Genomic DNA, 23443 nt, shown 5'->3' with positions numbered 1-23443 from the left:
AAAAAAAAAAAAAAAAAAAAAAAAAAAGAAATGGGAGGAAAAGTTCCAAACTCATTCTACAAGGCCAGCATTACCTTGATTCCAGAACCAGACAAAGACTCCACTAAAAAGGAGAACCACAGACCAATTTCTCTGATGAACATGGATGCAAAAATCCTCAACAAGATACTAGCCAACCGGATCCAACAATACATTAAGAAAATTATTCACCACGACCCTGTGGGATTTATACCTGGGTTGCAGGGCTGGTTCAATATCCACAAAACAATCAGTGTGATACATCACATTAATAAAAGAAAGGATAAGAACCACATGATACTCTCAATAGATGCTGAGAAAGCATTTGACAAAATACAGCATCCTTTCTTGATAAAATCCCTCAAGAAAGTAGGCATAGAAGGATTATACCTCAAGATCATAAAGGCCACATACGAAAGACCCACAGCTAATATCATCCTCAATGGGGAAAAACTGAGAGTTTTCCCCCTAAGGTCAGGAACATGAGAAGGATGTCCCCTCTCACCACTATTATTCAACATAGTGTTGGAAGTCCTAGCCTCAGCAATCAGACAACACAAAGAAATGGAAGGCATCCACATCAGCAAGGAGGAAGTCAAACTTTCACTGTTTGCAGAAGACATGATACTCTATGTGGAAAGCCCGAAAGACTTCAGTAAAACACTGCTAGAAGTGATACATGAGCTCAGCAAAGTTGCAGGATATAAAATCAATGTGCAGAAATTGTTTGCATTTCTATACACTAATAATGAAGCAGCAGAAAGAGAAATCAAGGAATTGATCCCATTTACAATTGCACCAAAACCCATGAAATACCTAGGAGTAAACCTAACCAAAGAGGTGAAAAATCTATACACTGAAAACTCTAGAAAGCTTATGAAATAGGGGTACCTGGGTGGCTTAGTAGGTTAAGGGTCTGAGTTTGGCTCAGGTCATGATCTCATGGTTTGTGAGTTCAGTTGCCACATCAGGCTCTCTGCTCTCAGCACAGAGCCTGCTTTGGATCCTCTGTTTCCCTCTTTCTCTGCCTCTCCCATGCTCATCCTCTCTCAAAAATAAGTGAATGTTAAAAAAAAAAAAAAAAAAGAAAGTTTATGAAAGAAATCGGAAGAAGACACAAAACAACCGGAAAACATTCCATGCTGATGGATTGGAAAAATATTGTTAAAATGTCAGTACCTACCCAAAGCAATCTACATATTCAGTGCAATCCCTATCAACATAGCACCAGCATTCTTCACAGAGCTAAATCCTAAAATTTGTACGGAAACTGGAAAGACCCCAAATAGCCAAAGCAATCCTGAAAAAGAAAACCAATGCTGGAGGCATCACAATCGCGCTCTTCAATCTGTATCACAAAGCTGTAATCATCAAGACAGTATGGTACTGGCACAAGAACAGACACGCAGATCAATAGAACAGAAGAGAGAACCCAGAAATGGACCCAGAAACATATGGCCAACTAATCTTTGACAAAGCAGGAAAGAATATCCAATGGAAAAAGACCGTCTCTTCAGCAAATGGTGTTGAGAAAACTGGATACCAGCATGTAGAATGAACCTGGGCCACTTTCTTACACCATTCACAAAAATAAACTCAAAATGGATCAAAGACCTCAACATAAGCCAGGAAGCCATCAAATCAAGGAGAAAGCAGGCGAAACCTCTTTGACCTTGGACACAGCAACTTCTTACTCAACATGTCTCTGGAGGCAAGGGAAACAGAAGCAAAATTGAACTACTGGGACCTCATCAAAATAAAAAGCTTCTGCACAGCGAAGGAAACAATAAGCAAAACTAAAAGGCAACTGACAGAATGGGAGAAGTTATTTGCAAATGACATCTCAGATAAAGGGTTAGTATCCAAAATCTATAAAGAAATTATCAAACTCAACACCCAAAAAAGAAATAATCCAGGGAAGAAATGGGCAAAAAACATGAGTAGACACTTCCAAGGAAGACATTTAGATGGCCAACCAACACATGAAAAAATGCTCAACATCACTCATCAACAGGGAAATACAAATCAAAACCACAGTGAGATACCACCTCACACCTGTCAGAATGGTGAAAATAAACATCTCAGGCAACGACAGATACTGGCAAGGATGCGGAGAAAGGGGAACGCTTTTGCGCTGCTGGTGGGAATGCAAACTGGTGCGGCGACTCTGGAAAACATATGGAGGTTCCTCAAAAGATTAAAAATAGAACTACCCTATGACCCAGCGATTGCACCTACTACATATTTATCTAAAGGATACAGGAGGGCTGATTCAAAGGAGCACAGGCACCCCGACTTATTATAGCAGCACTATCAACAATAGCCAAAGTATGGAAAGATCCCAAATGTCCATCGACTGATGAATGGATAAAGAAGATACACACACACACACTGGAATATTGCTTGGAGATCAAAAATCCTGAAATCTTGCCATTTGCAACAATGTGGATGGAACTAGAGTGTATTAGGCTAAGCGAAATAAGTCAGAGAAAGACAAATACATGATTTCACTCATATATGGAACTTAAGATACAAAACAGATTAACATAAAGGAAGGGAAGCAAAAATAAGATAGAAGGAGGCAAACCTTAAGAGACCGAATTACAGAGGAGAAACAGGGTTGTTGGGTTGGGGGAAGGCTAAGGGGCGAGGGGCGGTAATGAGGACACTCGTTGGGATGAACTCTAGGTGTTATACGTAAGTGATGAATCACTAAATTCTATTCCTGTAATTATCATTACACTATATGTTAACTAATTTGGATTTATTTATTTATTTTTTTTTCAACGTTTATTTATTTTTGGGACAGAGAGAGACAGAGCATGAACGGGGGAGGGGCAGAGAGAGAGGGAGACACAGAATCAGAAACAGGCTCCAGGCTCCGAGCCATCAGCCCAGAGCCCGACGCGGGGCTCGAACTCACAGACCGCGAGATCGTGACCTGGCTGAAGTCGGACGCTTAACCGACTGCGCCACCCAGGCGCCCCTGGATTTAAACTTAAAGAAGAGAAAATAGCCTATGTGAAAGAGACCAGACTCACATGGACACATACTCATATATAAAATGCAGAGTAGACAAATCCATAGAGACATAAACGATGTTGTGACCAGGAGACATGGTTTCATGGCTGTTTTGAACTTTAAATCTGTTTGAAAAAATGGAGCTGTAATTCACATACCATAGCTCACACTTTTTTAAAGATTTATTTGTATTTATTTTTATTTTATTTATTAAACTTTATTTAAGTGTTTTTATTTGAGAGAGAGAGTGCTAGGAAGAGGCAGAGAGAGGGAGGGAGAATCCCAAGCAGGCACCATGCCATTGGCAGGGAGCCCAACTGGGAGTACTAGCGGGATTAGGGGTGCACACCCATGAACCCACAAACGGTGAGATCAGGACCTGAGCCCAAACCAAGAGTTAGATGCTTAATGGACTGAGCCACCCATGCTCCCGGTGCTCACACGTTTAAGAGTAAAACTCAGTGCTCTGTTTTTTGTATGGTCACAGAGCTGTGCCACATCAGTGTACTCTGTGCAGAAGGGAAATAGAGCCTTTTACGTCCCACATTCACAGGAACTGACTACAAACTGCGGTGATTTTCCTTGCAGAATATAACGCACACCTGAGTACTATAACATGTCACACCTGTGGCTGTGTCCTGCTGGGGCCCAGGGGTCCCATGTCCCACGGAGGCTGAGAGCACGGCCATGTTTGGTTGACCTGGGGACAGAGAAGTGGGAGCGGGGCCCTGCGGTGTCAAGAGTCAGGTCAAAACGCTGGGAGACCTTATCTTCTGTTCCGTGACATCACTGGTCATTGAATTGTTCTTAAACAGGGGACAGGGGCACCGTCACCTCGCCCGCGTGTCGACCACAGACACAACCGTCACCAGGCCCTTCTGCCCTGTCTCGTTGCGATCCGGCGCGGGACAGGGGAGGCTCCGCGGAGAAACCGAGTCAGATTCCCGGGACAAAGGAAGAGGCAGGCGGGTCAGCCGGCCAGGAGGGCGTTCGGCCGGAGCCGACCTCAGGGCGGGCGGATCAGACACGTGTGTACCGCCGGCCCGTCACTCAGGGCGTAGGAGGCGGGGCCTGGGGGATCTGCCCAATCTGGCGCCACAGGGGCGGTGCCGGGGCCACCCTCCAATCAGAACGTGAAGGGCCTCAGGCTGCCCTATCACAGTGCGGCAGTGCGGTGTCTCGGAGAATTGCCCAATCGAGGTGGTGGGGAGTTATCTTCGGAACAGCATCCAATCAGATCGCATTGCCTGAAGCAACGCCCAATCCGTGCTTGGGGGCGCATAGCGCGGTGCATTTATATTACCGGGTCCGGAAACACTCCAATCAGGCCCTGGTGGGTGGGGGATGGGGTGATGCCATCCCGCTCGGTGAGTGTGAGCTCTGAGTCGTGGCTGCTGGTGTGCGCTTGTCCCGCGCTCACCCAGTTTTCCGGTCCGCTAGCTCCTCGGTTGGAGGAGGGGCACGTGAGGGCCGCGGAGTCGCCGGGTCGCGGGATCAAGAGGAGGACGCCCGGAGAGCTCCGTGTGCGGCCGCGAGATGGTGAGTGGCCGGTCCCTGGCCCGGGACGCGGAGGGGCTGGTTCCAACCGGCCTGAACCGGTTTGTAGCGACCGCGGACCCCTATTTCCCTGTTCCCCGCGAGTTCTCTCCCGAGTTTCCCCTGTGGGCCTTAGGATGGGATCCCGGCGTTCTCTCCCATCCTCGCGTGTGGGTCTCATAGTCTCTACCCGAATCTCCGCCGTGGACCGCGGTCCTAACCCTAGATCGGCCATGGGCCTCGGGGTGAGGTTCCTTTGTCCTGCCCCCTCTCCTCGTGGGGTCCCGGGGGTCCCGTCCAGAGATCTGTGGGCCGCGGGGTGGGGTTCCGGCGTCCTATCCCCTCTCCTCGTGTGGGTTCTGCAGGTCCTGACCCAAGTCTCTGTCTCTGGCCATGGGGTGGGGTCCCCGTGTCCCGTCACAATCACGGGTTTCCATGTGACCACCCGAGTCCTGGCTGGTGGAAGGAGGCGGGGACCACCACGTGCGGGGGCAGTAAAACCTGGGAATCGGAGTCCGGGAACTCACGATGGACCTGAGAGATAAATCCAAATTCGAGCTTGTCGAGGACACTTTGTTACAAAGGAGTTCCAACAGGGACCAGGTCCCGTCTCAGAGATCCTCGGATCCTCAGAGATTCAGCCTCTCCAGTGAAACAGAACCGGCGCTTGGCTGTTCTGCAAGAGGGGGATGGGCAAGAAGGCCCAGTGTCAGGATCCCACCCCTGCGGTGGAGGAAGGCCTCATTGGCTCAGGTCCCCCGGGCCTCCTTCCTCAGCTCAGTGGATGTTCAGCGTGTGGGCCACCCACAGCCGGGGCCTGTGGGGAGGACAGTGGCCTGGGTAAAGTTTGGGTAGGAAAGGGGCAGTGGTGGACAGTTGGTCAAACCAGGTTCAAAGGAAAAATCCAAACTGAGTAAGGAGAGACGTGTATTGACAAAAATGATTGCAAAGGTGGGGGAGGGGACTGTTGCACTAGGGGCAGGGGCCCTGCAGGGGGGGGGGGGCCTGTTGCATTAGGGGCAAGGGCTGTGCAGGAGGGCAGGGGGCTACATCGACAGGGAGCACACTGTGAGCCTAAGACCAGCGAGTGTCTCAAGAGTCATATAAAAGGAAAGAAACCAGGCATGAGCAGGTGTGGTGCTGACGTGGAGGTTCCCTGAGGCCAGCCTGACCCCCTGTCCCCAGGAGGGGCTGTGTGTGGCTCAGGCTGAGAGCAAGCCCACGTTCAGGGGTCTGGAGGAAGGAGAGAAGCCAAAGCAAAGCGGGACCAGCCAGCATTTTGTGCCCCTTGGTCACGGGGACAAGCAGCCGAGCTGATCACAGATGAGGCACGAAGTGCGGGTGTGGGGGGGTCTGCGCGTGGCCCTGTCGTGGGTGAACAGGGGGACGTGCTGTGAGTCTCCTGGTCTGACGGGGGAGGGGCCCTCGTGCAGCCTGCTGTTTTCCAGACCCCGACAGGGTGGGGGAGGGAGTGCCTTTCCCTTCCACTGAGGTTTTCCTGGGAGCACAGGGCTCAGGTAGGCGTCTGCATGTCATCTGTGAGCAGGACCTGTCACCCTGTCCAGCCCAGCACGGATGGCTCTGTCCTCCGCCGGCCTCGCGTTGAGCAGGTGTAAAATGCCCGAGTTCTTTCTGCCTCTTTTCTTCCCCTTCAGGGCAGAGGGTGGTAAGTGTGTCAGGTCGCTCCTGTCCCTGCTGACCCGGGTTACTGGGGGCTTTATCCAGAGAGCGTCCCCTGGGGAAAAGTGTCTCAGGACAGAACTGTCCTTCTCCATGAGGGTTGGGGGCTCCACGCCTTCATGCAGGTGGGTGGAGTCATGGATCAGAGGATTCATCCAAATGCTGGTGACAGTTCCATGCAGGTCCAGAGTTGCAAAACTGTGATCCTGACCCACTTCTGGTTAATTCATGGTGGTCTGAGATACACAGAAATCCCTTGAACTGGGTTGTGTTCAGTTGTGACTTATGATTCGCTATCATGAGGCTAAAGTTAACAAGCACCTGTTCTCTGAAATGGATAAACAGTTTCCATTTATTTAAAACCAGAGGGTGCCCTAGAACTTTCCTTTCTTTCATCTCAAGCACACGTAGAAGCAGTGATTCTGCACGTTTTCCTTCACATGCTGGGAGGGGGTCTTTGTGTCATCCGGATGACCCAGGGTGCTCGCAGCTCAAAGCAAAGACCCAGGTCTCAAGTTCCTGCTTGTCTTGTGGCTTCATGTCTCTAAGTGTGAACGCATCGCCATTTTTACATGATGGGGAAAATTGCATATTGTAGATTGAGGGTAAGTTAAAATTTACTAAGTGATGGGGATGCAGCGTGTGAATCAGCCATCACTGCTGGGTCCTGTCACTTGCGGCAGTGGGAGTTGCCCGCTTTATGTTGTCCCGCTCGCTCGAGGGCGTGACACGGATCTCCTGGAGGTCAGGATCTCCTGGATGCCACACATTGGTTTATCTGATTCCCCCGGGGCTGAGCATTTCTCACATGTGGAATTCCCTCTTCTGTGGAAACGTTTCCAGCGTGTTGTCACCTGTAACTCACGGGTCTGCTTCCTGATGATCTGTTTCCTTCACATCCTGTGGACATTTGTCTGTTTCATTTCTACGTGTTGTGTTTTGTCATTTCTCTGTGCTGCCTGCGTGGATGGACCTGTCACATTTCCCTTTTTTTTAAGGTTATTTATTTATTTTGAGAATGAAAGAGCACGAGGGAAGGAGGGGCAGGGAGAGAGGGAATCACAAGCGGGCCTAGCACAGAGCCCGACGCCGGGCTCGATCTCAACCCTGAGATCATGATCTGAGCTGAAATCTTGACTTGGACGCTTAACAGGCTGAGCCACCGAGGCACCCCCTGCACATTTTCAGTAGACTTGAACTTCCTCATCTCTTCCTGTGCAGACAACCTTCTTTTGTTCTGTGAGAAGACTCCTCCTTCACTCAGGTCATAATCACACGCGCTGGAACTTTCTGTGTGTTCCACTTTGTTTCCATGACGGTTAAATCCACAGGTCTTGGTTACTGTCCATGAAGTGGACGAGGGGAAGGATTCCTTTTTTTTTTTTTTTTTTTAATGTTTATTTATTTTTGAGACAGAGACAGAGCGTGAACAGGGGAGGGGCAGAGAGAGAGGCAGACACAGGATCCGAAACAGGCTCCAGGCTCTGAGTTGTCAGCACAGAGCCCAACGTGGGGCTCGAACCCACGAACTGCTAGATCATGACCTGAGCCGAAATCGGAGGCTTAGCTGACTGAGCCACCCAGGCTCCCTAGGATTATTTTTACCCCTTAGATAATCAGCCTTCCCTGGCCCCATGTGTCCAAGTGTCCCCATCTCTGCTGATGCCCTGTGGCACCCGCTGAGCGTATACCCACTTGCTAGAGTCAGGGGCGCCTGTCTGTGCATTTCTTTGTCAATCAGGGTGTTTATCCGTCTGTCTGTTACTGCCTCGTGTTCTAGTTACTGGTAACTTGTAAGTTGAAAGTGTCAGGTATTTTACCCCCAAAACTGAGGTTGTTCCGGAACAGCAGGGAATTAATTCTGAACGTGTAAGATACCACAGGACCACAGGCAGTTACTAGAACAGAGGAGAGGGACGCTCTCCTAGAGAGGCCAGGAGGGGCCGGGATGGTAACACGGGATGCGGAGGAACCTAGAGCTGGAAGCACAGTGGCTCCCCACTGGCAGGGTGGGGGTGGGGAGGCGGCGTCCCAGCTGAGGCAGGCTGGGCTTGCAGGGTGCTGGGCTTGCGGCTGGGGCCCCCGGTGAGGACGGGGGCAGGACGCGAGGGCGCCCCCTGCCGGCCCCCCACTCCGTCCCTAAGGAGCTTTCCGTGGGCGAATCTCTCCATTTCCTCTGTTTGACCTCCGTGTTTCCTCGGAAGCATCTGGGAGTGAGAGGCGGGTTTGCTGTATTTAGTGGATTTCTCCCTCAGCGCCAGGAAGGACGTCTCCCGCTTGGCGTGTCTCGTGTTGGAGGGGACGAGCAGAGCAGTGGAAACCAGTCGAGGCCACACCTGAGTGACAGGGACGGTTCGGAGGGAGATGCCGTCAGACACTTGTCATCTAGGCCGTGTGCATCAGCAGTGTCAGCCTTGCAGAGCGTGTACTTGTACGAATCACACGATTCACTGGCAATAAAATACGAAAGAAAAGTAGCATAACTCTATGGATTGTTCTAATTCGGGACCCCGGGTCTGAAGGCAGCCCACTGAAATGTTTATTGGCACTTATTCCAACCCCGGGGAGAAAGTTCTCCCTGTGGAGGCAGACCCGGAGTCCTGTTTGCCTCCAGAAGTATTGTTCTTGGGGTGTCTGGGTGGCTCAGTTGGTTGATGATGGTACTCTTGATTTCAGGACAGGTCATGTTCTCATGGTTCATGGGTTCAAGCCCCGGGTTGGGCTCTGTGCTGACAGTGCAGAGCCTGCTTGGGATTCTCTCTCTCTCCCTCTCTCTGCCCCTCCCCTGCTCCTGGTCGCTCTCTTTCTCTCTCTCTCTCTCAAAAAAAAAAAAAAAAAAAAAAAGCAAAACAGAAGTCAGTTATTTTTCCAGGAACAAGTGGGTGTATCTGGGTATAGCAGAGAATTACAATTTGGGACAGGTAAGCCCCAGGAAAACCACAGGCGGCAAGTCTGAAGAAGAAAGGGAGGAACAAAGGGAGGAACACTCTTTTCTAGAAGAGAAGGGGGCGTTGGGAGGGGGCTGTGCCAAGCTAGAAGTCCATTGGAGCAAACTGGGAGAATCCAGGTGTAGCGGCTTCTCATTGGCTGGACTGTGGTCGTCTCTCATTGGCTGACATGTGACTCTCTCATTGGCTGAGCCATGGTTGTCTCACGCTGGCTGGGTTGTGACCGTCTTGTCTCTCATTGGCTGGGCTGATGCCACCCGAGGAAATAGTCTTCCTTCCTCCTGCATGAGCAGTGATGCATTACGGGTGTGCAGGTGCGTCTCTCCGTGTTGTGTCTGCCCTTGGCCCTGAGCGGCAGGTTGGGGAGCTTCCCCTGTGGACTCCTGACTCCACTTCAGTCGTGTCGCCTTTACTCAGCCTGGAAGAGGTGCCCGGCTTCTGGGTGGTTTTCATCGCGGGCGATCGGGAGTCGTGCGGCGGAGAGCAGAGCGCGTGCGCACGCGTGTGTGTGATGGCGCGCGTCCTCCCGGGTCTGGGGCAGGTGGCTACGAGGAGCGGACCTGCCGTGTTGGGTGGGAACTCCACGTTGCTCGTGTTGGGGGTCCACCAGACTCTTCCAAAGCGGCCGCCCCCGCTTACATCGGCAGCAGGATAAATGAAGGAGAATGCGCCCTGCTCACGTCCTCGCCGGCGCTTCCTGGGGCGTCTTTATAGCCAGTGTGGTGGGTGCGAAGGGGCCTCTGCTGGTAGTTCGAGGTGCGTGTCCCGCGTGACGAATGTCCAGCATCTTTTCATCGACCCACTGGCCATTTGCATATGTTCTTTGGAGAAGTGTCTGGGTGCGCAAATGTTAGGTGTGGACTTTTCCCCGCCGCCCCTTTTCCGGGATGAGGGAGTTCCTTTCTGTTCCTAGTTGGCTGAGTGTTTTTGTCAAGAGAGGGTGGTGGGTTCAAGGAGATACTTTTCTGTGTGTAAGTGATCATGGGGTTTTTGTTTCTCTTCTGTTCATGAAGTTTATGACTGCTATTTTGCTTGGTGAGCCAACCATTTTATTCCCAGATAAATCCCACTTGGTCACGTTGTAGAATCCATTTTCTATATGACTGGTTTTGGTATCATGATAAACTGGCCTCATAGAGTAGGTTAGACGTGTCTGTGCACAGTTAAATTTTGTGGATGGACCCCAGATGATTGGTGACATCGAGCATCATTTCATGTGCTTTTTGGCCATTGTGTATCTTCCTGGGGAAATGTGTACTCGCGTTCTTTGTCCGTTAGTTAGTTGTATTATTTGTCTGTATACTTTTTTATTGTTGTTACATGAGTTTTTAAAAACCTGTTTAGATCACAAACCTCGTATCAGCTGTGTGACTAGCAAACCCACATTGTAGCCCCAGATGAAGGGGTGTTGCCTTTGTTGTAACTGATGTAGCTGGGTCCTGTGTCCTTAGATTTTGGGGACATGTCTTTTGTTTTGCAACTTCTGATTATTTTTATCATAGTTGTTTGCTCTTTATTTCAATGATGCAGTGTCTGATTTTGCTGAGAAGATATTATGTGTTTTTTTTCCCCCTCTCTGTTAAAGTCATCTCTTGCCATTTTAGTAGCAATCTCTCAGGGAACTTTTCTTTCTGGTGCCCTTTTGCTTGAATTCTGGGTACTGGGTTATATATTTCAGAGGCCCTGCTGACTTCTGAGTTTCTTCAGGAACCAGAACTTGTCTTACACGCCAGGTGTGCCAGGCGCCCGGGCCCTGGCCTGTGTCCGTGCCCAGAGCCCACCTAATCCGGGGAAAGGGTCGTGTCTGCCTCTGTCGGAAGAGAGGGGACTCCAGCAGGCGTCTTGCCCTTGTTCCTTCCAGGGCGAGAGCTGCTCCCATCAAGCAGCCCTGGAATCCGAGTGTCCACAGCATCCTGACATTCTGGTTCCAGTTCTTGGAGCTGATGACGAGGCATAATCGTCTTTGAGCAGGCCAAACGTGTATCCTCCGATTTGTGTGCTGCCCGAGTGAATATCTCACTTTTCAATCTGTACAGAACTGGTCTGCTCAGATGTGTCTCAGTAGAAATAACCCAGTAAATTGGGTGTAAGTCCATGTCAGCTCTTGTCATCACCCTCTGCTTCAAGTCCCAGCCCTTCCCGTCACTGTGCGCAGTGCAGTGGGTCTGCCTGGGTGTTGTCACTCCCTACGCACGTGTGACTCATGGTCCTAGGAATGGAGTGCAGCTCCCCGCCTGTCACCCTTTAGCCTCCCCCACACGTAGGTGATGATGGAGCTTCGCTGCAATAGAGCGTGTGGTATGTTTCAGGCCTCTGTGGTCTTTGTGGATGTGGCTGTGAACTTCACCCCGGAAGAGTGGGCTTTGCTGGATAGCGGTCAGAGGAACCTCTACAGAGATGTGATGCTGGAGACCTGCAAGAACCTGGCCTCAGTGGGTAAGGACGGCTCCATCCCTTCCCTCGTCTTGACGCGACAAGTGTTTCTTACAACTGTCTGACTTTGCTGGGGCCGAGGATTGGGAGTACGTTGGAGGAGGGGTAGACACGGTCCAAGCCTTCATGGAACCTACGTAGAGTCACGTGGCTTTTCCACGAGAAAAGTTTTATGTGTTAACTTGCTCTATTCATCTTGATTAAGGTCTGAGACTCCCTAATGTAATAAATGTGAATGCGGTCTCTGGTGAGCGCTGTTTTGTGGCTTTTACTCCTGTGGAAGTTACACGGTGGCGAATACACATTGGACACCTCAATCTTGCTGCACTTAAATCCTCACTTAACGAGGAGGGATGGCGGCAGAGTAGGGGATCCTGAACTCACCGCGTTCCCCGGACACTCTGAGGCAATAGGAACGTGTACTCCCACTAAGTCTGCGATGCCTGGAAAACTGGCGGGACAGGTCTTTCGAAGCTAACGTGAAGGCTACATGGAAAAGGGTAGGCAGGGGGGAGATGTGGTTGGAAACCAAACCCCCAGTGTGGCTGTCCACAAGTGGGCGGGACATCCCAGTTACCGAGAAGCTGGGGAATCAGTCCCCACACCGTGCACCCCTGGCCCGGGGGACTACAGTGGAGAGACCAGGACCCATAACACCTGCCTTTGAAAATCAATGAGCCTTAAGTTTTGGGGGTGAAACCTCACAAGGGCTTCACTCTAGGCTGTATCGTTTGGCAGAAGGTCCAGCAGAGGGGCAGCCTTTTGAAAATGGCCTTAGTTGTATGTGATAGAGATTTATTGATTAATTTTAGGACACACACTGGAGGCTCAGGGAACTTCCTCCAGGAACAGACGTGTAGGCAGGTGACATTTCCCTTGCCCCCCTTCACCCTAGATGGTCAGGTGCTTGTGGGAGCCAGTTCTGATGCTCTGCGTCTCTGCTGCCAACACCAGTCGCCACACGACAGCATCCCCCCAGAGGACTCCCACCGCCCCCAGGATACAAAATCAATGTACAGAAATCTGTCGCATTCTTATAGACTAATAATGAAGCGGCAGAAAGTTAAATTAATGAAGAATCCCCTCTTACAATTGCACCAAAACCAATACGATATCTGGGAATAAGCTCAATCAAAGAGGTGAAAGAAGTGTATCCCAAAGAGGGTAAAACACCAATGAAGGAATTTCAAGACAACACAAAGAAATGGAAAGACTGTAGTACCCCAAGCAATGTAGAGATTTAACGCAATCCCTGTCAAAATTCCAACAGCACTTTTCACACAGGTAGCACCGACATACTAAAATTTGTATGGAACTACAAAAGACTTCAAAAGCCAAAGCGATCTTGAGAAAGGAACACGAAACTGGGGGTATTCCAATTCCAAATTTTGAGTTCTATTACAAAATGGTAGTAATTAAAACGGGATGATACAGGTACAAAAATAGAAACAGAGATCAGTTGAGTGGAACGGAAAACCTAGAAATAAGCTCACAATTATATGGTCGATTAACCTTTTTTTTTTTTTTTTGTAAGTTTATTTATCTTGAGAGAGCGCTAGAGCGAGTGCAGGGGAGGGGCAGAGAGAGAGGGAGAGGTAGATCCCAAGCAGGGTCTGCACTGTCAGCAAGGAGCCTGATGCAGGGGTTGAACTCCCCAACTATGAGGTCATGACCTGAGCCAAAATCAAGAATCAGATGCTTAACTGACTAAGCCACTCTGGTACCTCGCCAATTAATCTTTGACAAAGGAGGAAAGAACGTACAGTGGGGAAAATATAGTCTCTTCAACAAATGGCACCGGCAAAACCGGACAGCCGCATGCAGAATGAAACGAGACCACGTTCTTCACCACACACAAAAATAAACTCAAAGTGGATTAACGACCTAAATTTGAAACCTGAAACCATAAAACTTCCTGAAGGGAGTGTAGGCAGTTCTCCCAGACATTGGCTATGGCAACATTTTTCTAGATCTGCCTCCTGAGGCCAAGAAAATAAAAGCAAAAATAAACTATTGCAACTGCATCCAAGTAGAAAGCCTCTGCACAGTGAAGGCAACAAGCAACAAAAGTAAAAGGTAGTCTCCGGAATGGGAGATCATACGTCCCATAACGGGTTAGTATCCAAAATATATAAAGAACTGAAACAATGCAACACCCCACAAGAAGCAATCTGATAAAAAAATGGTCAGGATGGCTCAGGTTGTTGGGCGTCTGACTCTTGATTTCGGCTCAGGTCATGGTCTCAACGGTTCGTGGGATCGATTCCCACCTTGGGCCCTGTGCTGATAGCAAGGAGCCTGTTTGGGATTCTCCTCTCTCTGCTCCTCCCCCATTCATGCTGTCTCATTCTCTGTCTCTCAAAATAAATACATATTTTTAAATACATATATGCATATTTTTAAAAATAAGTTTTTTGATTAAAAAAATTTTTTTAAATAAAATTTTTAATTGTTAATATTTTAATTTTTTTAGACTTACTTAAATTTATTTTTTAACTTTTTATTTTTAAATAAAAATGTTTATTTTTGTGAGAGAGAGAGAGCGTGAGCAGGGAGGGGCAGAGAGAAAGGGAGACAGAATCTGAAGCAGGCTCCAGGCTCCGTGCTGTCAGTACAGAGCCCGACGTGGGGCTCTAACTCACCAACTGTGAGCTCATGACCTGAGCTGAAGTCGGAAGCTTAACCGACTGAGCAACTCAGGTGCCCCTATTTTTTTTTTTTTTATGTTTATTTATTTTTGAGAGAGAGAGAGAGAGACAGTGCATGAGTGGCAGATGGGCAAAGAGAGAGAGGGAATCTGCAAGAGTCTCCAGCCCTCCAAGCTGTCAACACAGAGCCCAATACAGGGCTCGAACCCACAGACCATGGGATCGTGACCTGAGCCAAAGTGGGAGCTCAACCAACTGAGCCACCCAGGTGCCCCAATAAATAAACAATTTTTAAAAATGGGTAGAAGACACGAAGAGACACTTCTTCAAAGAAGACATCCAGATGACCAACAGGCACGTGAAAGGGACTCGGCATCACTCCTCATCAGGGAAACGCAAATCAAAACTATAAAGACATATCCCCTAACACCTGTCAGCATGTCTGAAAGAGAAAACACGAAAACAAGTGTTGGTGAGGATGTGGGGGGAAAGGAACCCTCGTGCAGTGTTGGTGGGAATGCAAACTGGTGCAGCCATTGTGGAAAACTGCGTGGAGATTCCTCAAAGAATTAAGAATAGAACTTCCCTGTGATCCAGGAATCGCGCTTCTGGATATTTACCCCCAAAACACACACACACACACACACACACACACACACACACACTAATTCAGAGGGATACACGCACCCCTGTGTTTATTGCAGCATTATCTACAATTGCCAGACTATGGAAGCAGCCCAAGTGTCCATCACTAGATGAATGGATAAAGAAGCAATGGTGCATATACAAATGGAGTATTGCCCAGCTATAAAAAAGAATCAAATCTTGCCATTTGCAACAATAGGGATGGCGCTAGACAGATGACACTAAATGAAATAAGTCAGAGAAAGACAAATACCAAATGATCTCACTTATATGTGGAATCCATGAGACAAAAGCAAATGAGCAAAGGGAAAAAAATGGGGGTGAGACAAACCAAGAAACAGACTCTTAACTATAGAGAACAGAACAGACTGGTGGTTACAAGAGGGGAGGTGGGGGGCATGGGGCATGTAGGGGATGGGGATTAAAGAGTACCCTTACGATGGAAAAAAAAGAAATCGAAGATGATGCCAAAAGTTGAAAGATACAGTGTTCTCATGGATTGGAAGGATTAATATTGTAAGTCCATACTACAAAAAGCACCCTACAAATTTAGTGTACCTACCAACCTGCCAATAAATAGTATTTTTCAAAGAACCAGAGCAAAATATCCTAAAATTTGTATGGAACCTGAAAAGCCCCCAAATAGCCAGAACAGTTTTAGGGAAGTGTAACAAAGCTGATGATCTGATAATCCCAGATTTGAAAATATACTGCAAAACTGTAGTAATCAAAACAGTATGGTATGGCACAAAACCAGACGTAGATGAAGGGAACGGGATAGAGATCCCCAAAAGAAAGCCATGTTTATATTGTCCAAATATCTACAACCAAGCAGGTCAGAATAGACGACGTGGAAAAGACTGTGTTCAGTAAATGGTGTTGGGGAAAACTGGACAGCGACCTCCAAAAGAATGAAACGGTGCAGAGAAAGGGGAACCCTCCTGCACTGTTGGTGGGAATGCAAACTGGTGCGGCCGCTCTGGAAGGAAGTCTGGAGGTTGCTCCAAACACTAAAGATGGAACTACCCTACAACTCAGCGACTGCACTACTAGGTATTTACGCAAAGGATTCAAAAATACAGATTTGAAGGGGTACACGCACCCTGATGTGTATAGCAGCATTATTTATCATAACCAAGCTATGGAAGCAGCCCAGATGTCCATCGACTGATGAATGGATAAATAAGATGTGGTTTATATACACAACGGAATATCACTCAGCCACCAAAGATGATGAAATCTTGTCATTTGCAACTACATGGACGGAACTGGAGTGTATTAAGCTAAGCGAGAAGTCAGAGGAAGATAAATACCATATGATATGAGTCATGTGGAATTTAAGAAACAAAACAGATGAACATATGGGAAGGGGGAAACCAACAATAAGAGACTCTTAACGATAGAGAACAAGCCGAGGGTTGATGGAGGGAGGTGGGCGGGGGATGGGCTAGATGGGTGATGGGATAGCACCAGGGGTTGTATATAAGTGATAAATGATGGCTTCCACTCCTGAAACCAATATAATGCATATTTACTAACAAATTTAAGTGAAGACTTGAAGGGGCGCCTGGGTGGCTCAGTCAGTTCAGCATCCGACTCTTGGTTTCAGTTTGTGATTTCACAGTTCGTGAGTTCAAGCCCCGAGCTGGTATTCTCTGTCCCTCTCTTTCTGGCCCACCCCCACTCATACTTGCTCACTCTCAAAATAAATAAACTAAAACAACAAAACGGGGCCACTTTCTTACAGCTTACACAAAAGTAAACGATATGGATTAAATACCTAAACGTAAGACTTGAAAGTATATACCTCTTGAAAGAAAACAGAGACAGCAAACTGTAAGGACATTAGCCTTAGTGATATTTTTGTGGACTTGTCCCTCAGGGAAGGGTAAAAAAAAAAAAAACCACAAAAAACAAAAAAACCCCGCACTAAACAATTGGGACTATATCAAACTGAAAAGCTTTTGCAGTGAGGCAACTGTCAACATGATGAAAAGGCAACCCTTTGTTTATGGGAAGGGGAGAAGATATTTGCAAATGATATTTCCAATAAAAGGTCTGTACCTAAAACAAATAATTCCTACAACTCAACACCAAAAAAAATTTGATTATTAAATGGGCAGAGGAACTCAACAACAGACATTTTCCTGAAGAAGATATTGAGATGGCCAGTAGACATTCAGAAAGCTGTTCAGTATCACTAATCCTCAGGGAAATGCAAATCAAAACCACAATGCGATATCATCTCAGAGAAGATAGATTGGTTAGTATCAAAAAGACAGGAAATAGCAAGTATTGGTGAGGGTGTGGAGACCAGGAAACCCGTCGTTGTTGGTGTGAAGGTAAACTGGTGCAGCCATGTTGGAAAACCATATGGAGCTTCCACAAAAAACTAAACAAGTACCATATGGTCCATAATTCCACTTCTGGGTAGTTGACCATAGGGGAAAAAAACTAACACGCAAAGATATGTGCGCCCCCACTTCACTGTGGCACTAGTTGTGGTATTTAAGATGTGGAAGCAACCCAGGAGTCCATCGACAGATGAATGGATAGGGAAGATGTGGTATCTACATACAGGGGGCATCACTCAGCCGTATAAAATGGATGAAGTCTTGCCATTTATGACCACGTGGATGGACTACAGGGTGTCATTCCAAGTAAATAAGACGGAAAGACAAACACCGTGTTGTAACTTAACACGTGGGATCTAAACAACAAAATGGAGGCACAGACAACAAAAAGTAGAAACAGGTGTAAAAACAGGAGATCAACATGGTGTTTGCGAGGTTGGAAGGGGCTGGAGGGACGGGTGAATGGATGAAGGGGATTGAGAAGTACAGAGTTGAGCTTATTAAATAAAGAAGTCTTGGGGAGTGAAGAGTGCCACACAGGGAATATGGGCAGTAATATTGTAGTTCGTATAGTGCCCAGTGGTAATTTCACTTATCGTGGTGAGCATTTTGTAGTGTATAGAACTGTCCTATCACTATGTTGTGCCCCTGACACTAATATTATAGGCCAATATGGTTCCCTCTCCACCCCCCAAAAAAGCCCAGGGGCTCCTGGCTGGCTCAGTCAGAAGAGCATGTGATTCTTGATGTCAGGGTCATGAGTTTGAGCCCCACGTGGGGTGTACAGGTTAGTGAACAAAACAAACAAACAAACAAAAAGCCCGCACTTACCCATCATCAATGACCCTGAAGACGAAAGTCAGGCCCATCTTCCAGATTGCTTGTTGTCCTTCAAATCCTCCCTCGTGCTGAGCTCTTCTCAGGGGCAGGACAGCAGCCACACACACACCATCTAATCTCCCTCCTAGCGGCAGCTGGGGCAGTGCAGACAGGCTCCACCGAGGGCCTCTGTGCCTTCAGAACAGGCCAACCCTCAGTTGGACCAGGTTCTGGAGAAGGGAGAAGGTTCTGGAGAAGGTTCTGGAGAAGGGATTGGCGTTTGGACACATCCATTAGAGACATGACTCGGGGGCGCCTGGGTGGCTCAGTCAGTTAAGCATCTTACTCTCGGTTTTGACCCAGGCCGTGATCTCATGGATTGTGGGATTGAACGCTGTGTCGGGCTCCAGGCTGACAGTGCAGAGCCTGCTCGGGATTCTCTCTGTCCCTCTCTCTCTGCCGCTCACCTGCTCGTGCTCTCCCTCTCTCTAAAAATAACTAAACTTAATAAAAAGAAAGAAACATGACGCCGTCTGTTTGAGAAGGGGGGTGTTTGTCACTTACCTGGCTTCCCTGTTGGACTTTTCATCCATCCTTATGCACATGGTGAGCCTTTCTGTAGTTTTGTTACAGAGGTAGTGTGTCGGTGTGTGTATCTTGCCCAGTTCCTTCCTATTTTGTTTTTCTTTTTTAAATTTTTTTTTTCAACGTTTGTTTATTTATTTTTGGGACAGAGAGAGACAGAGCATGAACGGGGGAGGGGCAGAGAGAGAGGGAGACACAGAATCTGAAGCAGGCTACAGGCTCTGAGCCGTCAGCCCAGAGCCTGACGCGGGGCTCGAACTCACGGACCGCGAGATCGTGACCTGGCTGAAGTCGGACGCTTAACCGACTGCGCCACCCAGGCGCCCCCTATTTTGTTTTTCTAAAAATACTGATCTCTGCATTAGTCTCCATCTATATTGAAGTATTTCTGAGTGAACACGTTGCCATTTGATAGTTTTCCTATCATTCCCAAAGTCCCAGATTACCAAGGTCCTCAGAATTTTTCCTCGGTCACCTGACCTTTCTTCCTGATGAACTTCATTTACATTTGAGATCAGTATACGAATGGAAGTCTACGTTCGGTCTGTTTTCTTTCTTTTATCCACTAATTCTTTTCCAGCAAACTAAATTTTGCTACCAAATGTTGCAGATTATTGCATTCGAGTTAATACCAGTGGATCAAGTCCTCAGTGGGATGTTTTGGAGGATGAACCATCTCATGAAGAAAAAATAGTAAGATTTGCAAGAAACGATTCCTGGTCTGTTTTTGGAGAAAACCAGACATTTCGTAGCAGAGGAGATTACCTGCAAACCCAGGAAAGGCGTTTGAGGTGAGTGACACTTGCAGGGAGGAGGAGGGGGGACGTTGGCAGATTGTGAGACTAACTTGAAATTAAAGAACAGCTGAAAACCTAGCGCAACAATTGTGTAATTGGTGGGAAAAATGCATTCTACATATTGATCATCTGAAACCCCATTCAGTTGGAAACCACGGTCAGGGAAAACGCTACGTAAGAAGCCCTGAATGTTATGACTCTCTTTGAGTCCTCAGCCAGACCAGTAAGCTTGTACCACTTTGTAAGCATGGAGACAGTGCCACAAACGTACCCATTCATTGACAGTGGCCATTGTGCAGTGCCAGCACTGATGAGCGAACATCAATAATAGATCATTAATGAATAAAGAGATCGCTTCTAATCACTAGTCCCTAACCGTGTGCCTTCCCGTTTTGAACAGAAGTCCTTTTGTGGCGAGTGTCTGTGAACGTATCGAAGGAGATCAACGCGGAGGCACCCTGAACCCGATTACAAGTCTTACCGCGCACCAGGGGTATCCCACCGGAGGCAAATCCTGTCAATGCGCTAAGTGTAGAGAAGCCCTCACAGGTGGTTTTTTCCTAGGGAATCTGCGAAGATTTCACCCAGGACTCAAACCTAGTCCCTGTGAGGAATGTGGGCTGGCCTGTAGCTGTGTCGCGAGCCTCAGCACTCAGGTGGACGCAGGCCTTGTAGAGAAACCCTATGAAGGTCAGGACGCCGGGAGAGCATCGGAGACGTACGCGAAGAGTCTCAGTAGTAAAATATCTCTAGAGTGCAAGAAATGTGGAAAAGCTTTCATTTGCACGTCTTCCTTTCAGGGTCACGTGCGAGGTTCCTGTGGACAGAGTGTCCATGCGTGTGGCGTGTGTGGGAATGCCTTTATGTTTCACTCCCGTCTTACGTGTCACATGAGAACTCACGCCGGGGAGAGGCCCGGTGATTGCATAGACTATGGGAAGGTTTACAGCTGCCTCTCTTACGCTCAAGGTCACTCAAGTAATCAACCTGGGGAAAGAATTTTTCAGTGTGGGCTCTGTGGGAAAGCCTTCACTCGTCGGACCTACCTTCAAAGTCACGTGAGAACGCATACTGGGGGAAAACCCTATAAATGTCAGGAGTGTGGAAAAGCCTTCACTCGTCGGGCCTACCTTCAAAGTCATCTGAGAAAGCACAGCGGAGTGAAATCCTTCAAGTGCCAGCAGTGTGGAAAAGCCTTCTATTCGTCCTCGTACCTTCAAATACATGCACGGATACATACTGGGGAGAGACCCTGCGTGTGTCAGCATTGTGGGAAAACGTTCAGATACCCCGCAAACCTGCGAGCTCACGTGAGGACACACACCGGGGAGAGGCCCTACGAATGTAAGGAGTGTGGAAAAACCTTCAGTCGTGTCTCCTCCTTCCGAAGGCACGGGAAAACCCACAGTTGAGTCAAACATCTGAAAGTACGGAGTGTCGTTCCTAATCCGTTCTATTCTTCATTCCTTCGATACGGAACAACGCACGCTGGGGAGAGACGCTTGCGAGTAGTGCGGGAAAGCTTTCAGGCAGCTCCAGCATTTGCAAAGTCATTTGAGATACAGTTGCGTGAAACCCTAGGAGAGTAAAGAGTGTGGGAAAGCGTAGCAGGTTCACTCCTTCCTTGGAGGACGCACAGTGGGGAGAGACCCTTTGAAGGTCAGCACTGTGGGAAGACGTTCAGGCGTCACGGCTCCCGTCAAGAACACGTGAGGCTGCACGGTGGACGGTGAGCCGGTGAATCTGAGGACTCTGGCGGGGCCTTCCAGTGCCCCGTAGACCTGCGGGAGCGTGTGACGACTCACACTGGGCGCTGTGGGAGAGCCCCCAGTCGTCCCTCCTCCCACCGAGGACACATGTGAAGGAAAACACGGCGAAGTGTAGCCTGACAACGTAGGGACCGTGGAAAAGCCTTCGGGCATCCCAGGAACCTGTGAGCACACACACACTGGGGACTAGCCCTGAGCACAGCACCTGTGGCAAAGCCTGCATTCTCCCCTAATAGTCATATTTAAAACATGAGCAAACACCACGGAGAGAAATCTTCTCGATGGGAAAAGTGTCGGAAAAGCTTGGAAGGATCGTAGGTCACGTATTTTGTCCATGGCAGGTCAGGCAGCCCCGGCATCTTCTAATTGTTGTAAATATGGATTTGTCTTTGCAAATGCCTCTTCCTTACAGGGATCCCAAGTGCGTTAATTCCAGCTCATGCCTAAGAAGCATCCCACTGTGTCCTTCTCACCTGTAGGGCATTATTTTGTTATCTCAGATCCGAAAACCGCACACAGTTATGGCAAACGTGTCTCCACGACGATGTCTTCTGGACCCAGGGCTGATCAGTGGTCTGTACGTGTATCTCGTCCTCTGGTGCAGAGACTAGAACTCCCCGACTCCGCCCTGCCCCTTCTTGCGGTCTCTATTATTGAAAGTTGTGTCTCCACGTGTGCTGTTGCTGCCGTGTGCCCACCTGTGTTCCCCATGGACGTTAGTAAACGCGCAAGGATACTGGAGGAGGACAGTCTCCTCTGATCGTGTTCATGGTTTGACCTCCGCTCATCGCCCTTGATCTCGGTTGTTCATCAGTCATGACCCATTGAGTTACGAAGAGAAACTCTGTTGGGGGTGCCTGGGTGGCTCAGTGGGTTAAGCGCCCCACTCTTGATTTTGGCTCTCAGGTCATGAGCTTGCGGTTTGTGGGATTGAGCCTCGTTTCAGGCTCTGTGCTGACAGCTCTCTCTCTCTCTCTCTCTCTCTCAAAGTAAATACATACACTTTAAAAAAAAAAAAAAAGAAGAGAAACCTTGTGGCTTGAAGTGGAAAGCTAGTGTCCGGCTGGTTCTGCTGGGTTTCGTCGTGAGCCTTGTGAGGCGGGAGGCCGTATGTCCCAGAGTCCTCCTCTGTGCGGCTCTGAGAGGAAGGCCCTGAGAAGAGAAGCTGTGTGGGGCTTGGAGAGCAGCAGTGAGGAACCGTGATTCTCCATCCTTCCGTGCCGCCAGGGGACAGACGCGTGGGGACCCAGGTGGGCCCGAGTCACGGCGTGTTGTCCTGGCTTCTGGTCTGCCGTCTGGAACAGCCCCCATGTAAGAAAAGTTTGACATTAGTTCTTGTTAGCATGTTCCAGAGACTTCCACGAGCTATCCCGTGACAGATCGTCTTGGCTTCCCGGTCCCCACGGATCCTTGTGTTGCCCTGTGACTCTTTGTGTCCGTGAGGCCGTCTCTTCAGGCTGTCGTGCTTAGCGAGCTCTCTTATCCTGTGACCCCTTCATCTCCATACTTTTCTTAAAAATGTTAATCTTACTTTTTTTTTTTTTTTTGAGAGAGAGAGTGAGCGGTGGAGGGGCAGAGAGAGGGAGACAGAACCCCAAGGGGGCTCCTCACTGTCAGCACAGAGCCCGACTTCAGGGCTCGATCTCACGAACCGTGAAGTCATGACCTGAATCGAAATTGAGAGGTGGACGCTTCGCCAGCTGAGCCACCCAGACGCCCCTCCATGCTTTTCCTCGTACGTGATTTCTGTGGTGAGCATCTCAGGGTAGGTCTGTGTCCTGCCTCCCTCAGACCAAAGGCTGTAGCCACAGATGCAGGAAACCTCTGTCCTTGGTTGCATTGTAGAGAGGCTGTGCTGACCCTGCCTTTCTTCTTTCTGGATGTTTCTGTGATTGGAATTAGCACCTGTGAGTGTATTTGGCCGTTTGTGGAAGTTTCCCTCTATAGCTGGCCGCTGTCTTAAGAGAGAAACCCAGTATGCTTACTGACTCTTGTTACACGTGATTTCCCAGTGTTTAATTCTGTTGTTTTTAATACGTGGTTCAAAACACTGTAGTTTTTGTGAAACAATAGGCCCCCTCCCCCATTATTTCTTAGAAAGCATCTTACCTGGGTTTTCCAGTCTTTTACATCTTTATAAGTGTTTTCTGATTCGTTACCCGAGATTTTATGTTCAAATATGACCTGCTG

At 48.6% G+C, this 23443-nt stretch overlaps 1 protein-coding gene across 1 annotated transcript; it reads left to right on the top strand.

Annotated features, from left to right (window-relative positions):
* Positions 1-4096: 4096 nt before the first annotated feature.
* On the top strand, positions 4097-22018 carry LOC121021358 (zinc finger protein 77-like). Its single transcript, XM_040461656.1, has 4 exons — positions 4097-4578; positions 11513-11639; positions 19298-19478; positions 19885-22018. The coding sequence occupies exons 1-4, from the start codon at positions 4576-4578 to the stop codon at positions 20894-20896; spliced, it is 1323 nt and encodes a 440-aa protein (XP_040317590.1). The 5' UTR covers positions 4097-4575; the 3' UTR covers positions 20897-22018.
* Positions 22019-23443: the final 1425 nt, after the last annotated feature.

The sequence above is a fragment of the Herpailurus yagouaroundi genome, unplaced genomic scaffold (assembly GCF_014898765.1).
Source record: "Herpailurus yagouaroundi ecotype Mexico unplaced genomic scaffold, PumYag 295, whole genome shotgun sequence".
Lineage (NCBI taxonomy): Eukaryota > Metazoa > Chordata > Mammalia > Carnivora > Felidae > Herpailurus > Herpailurus yagouaroundi.
Note: the sequence above shows the minus strand (reverse complement) of the source record. Positions and strands in the feature narration are given on the sequence as shown.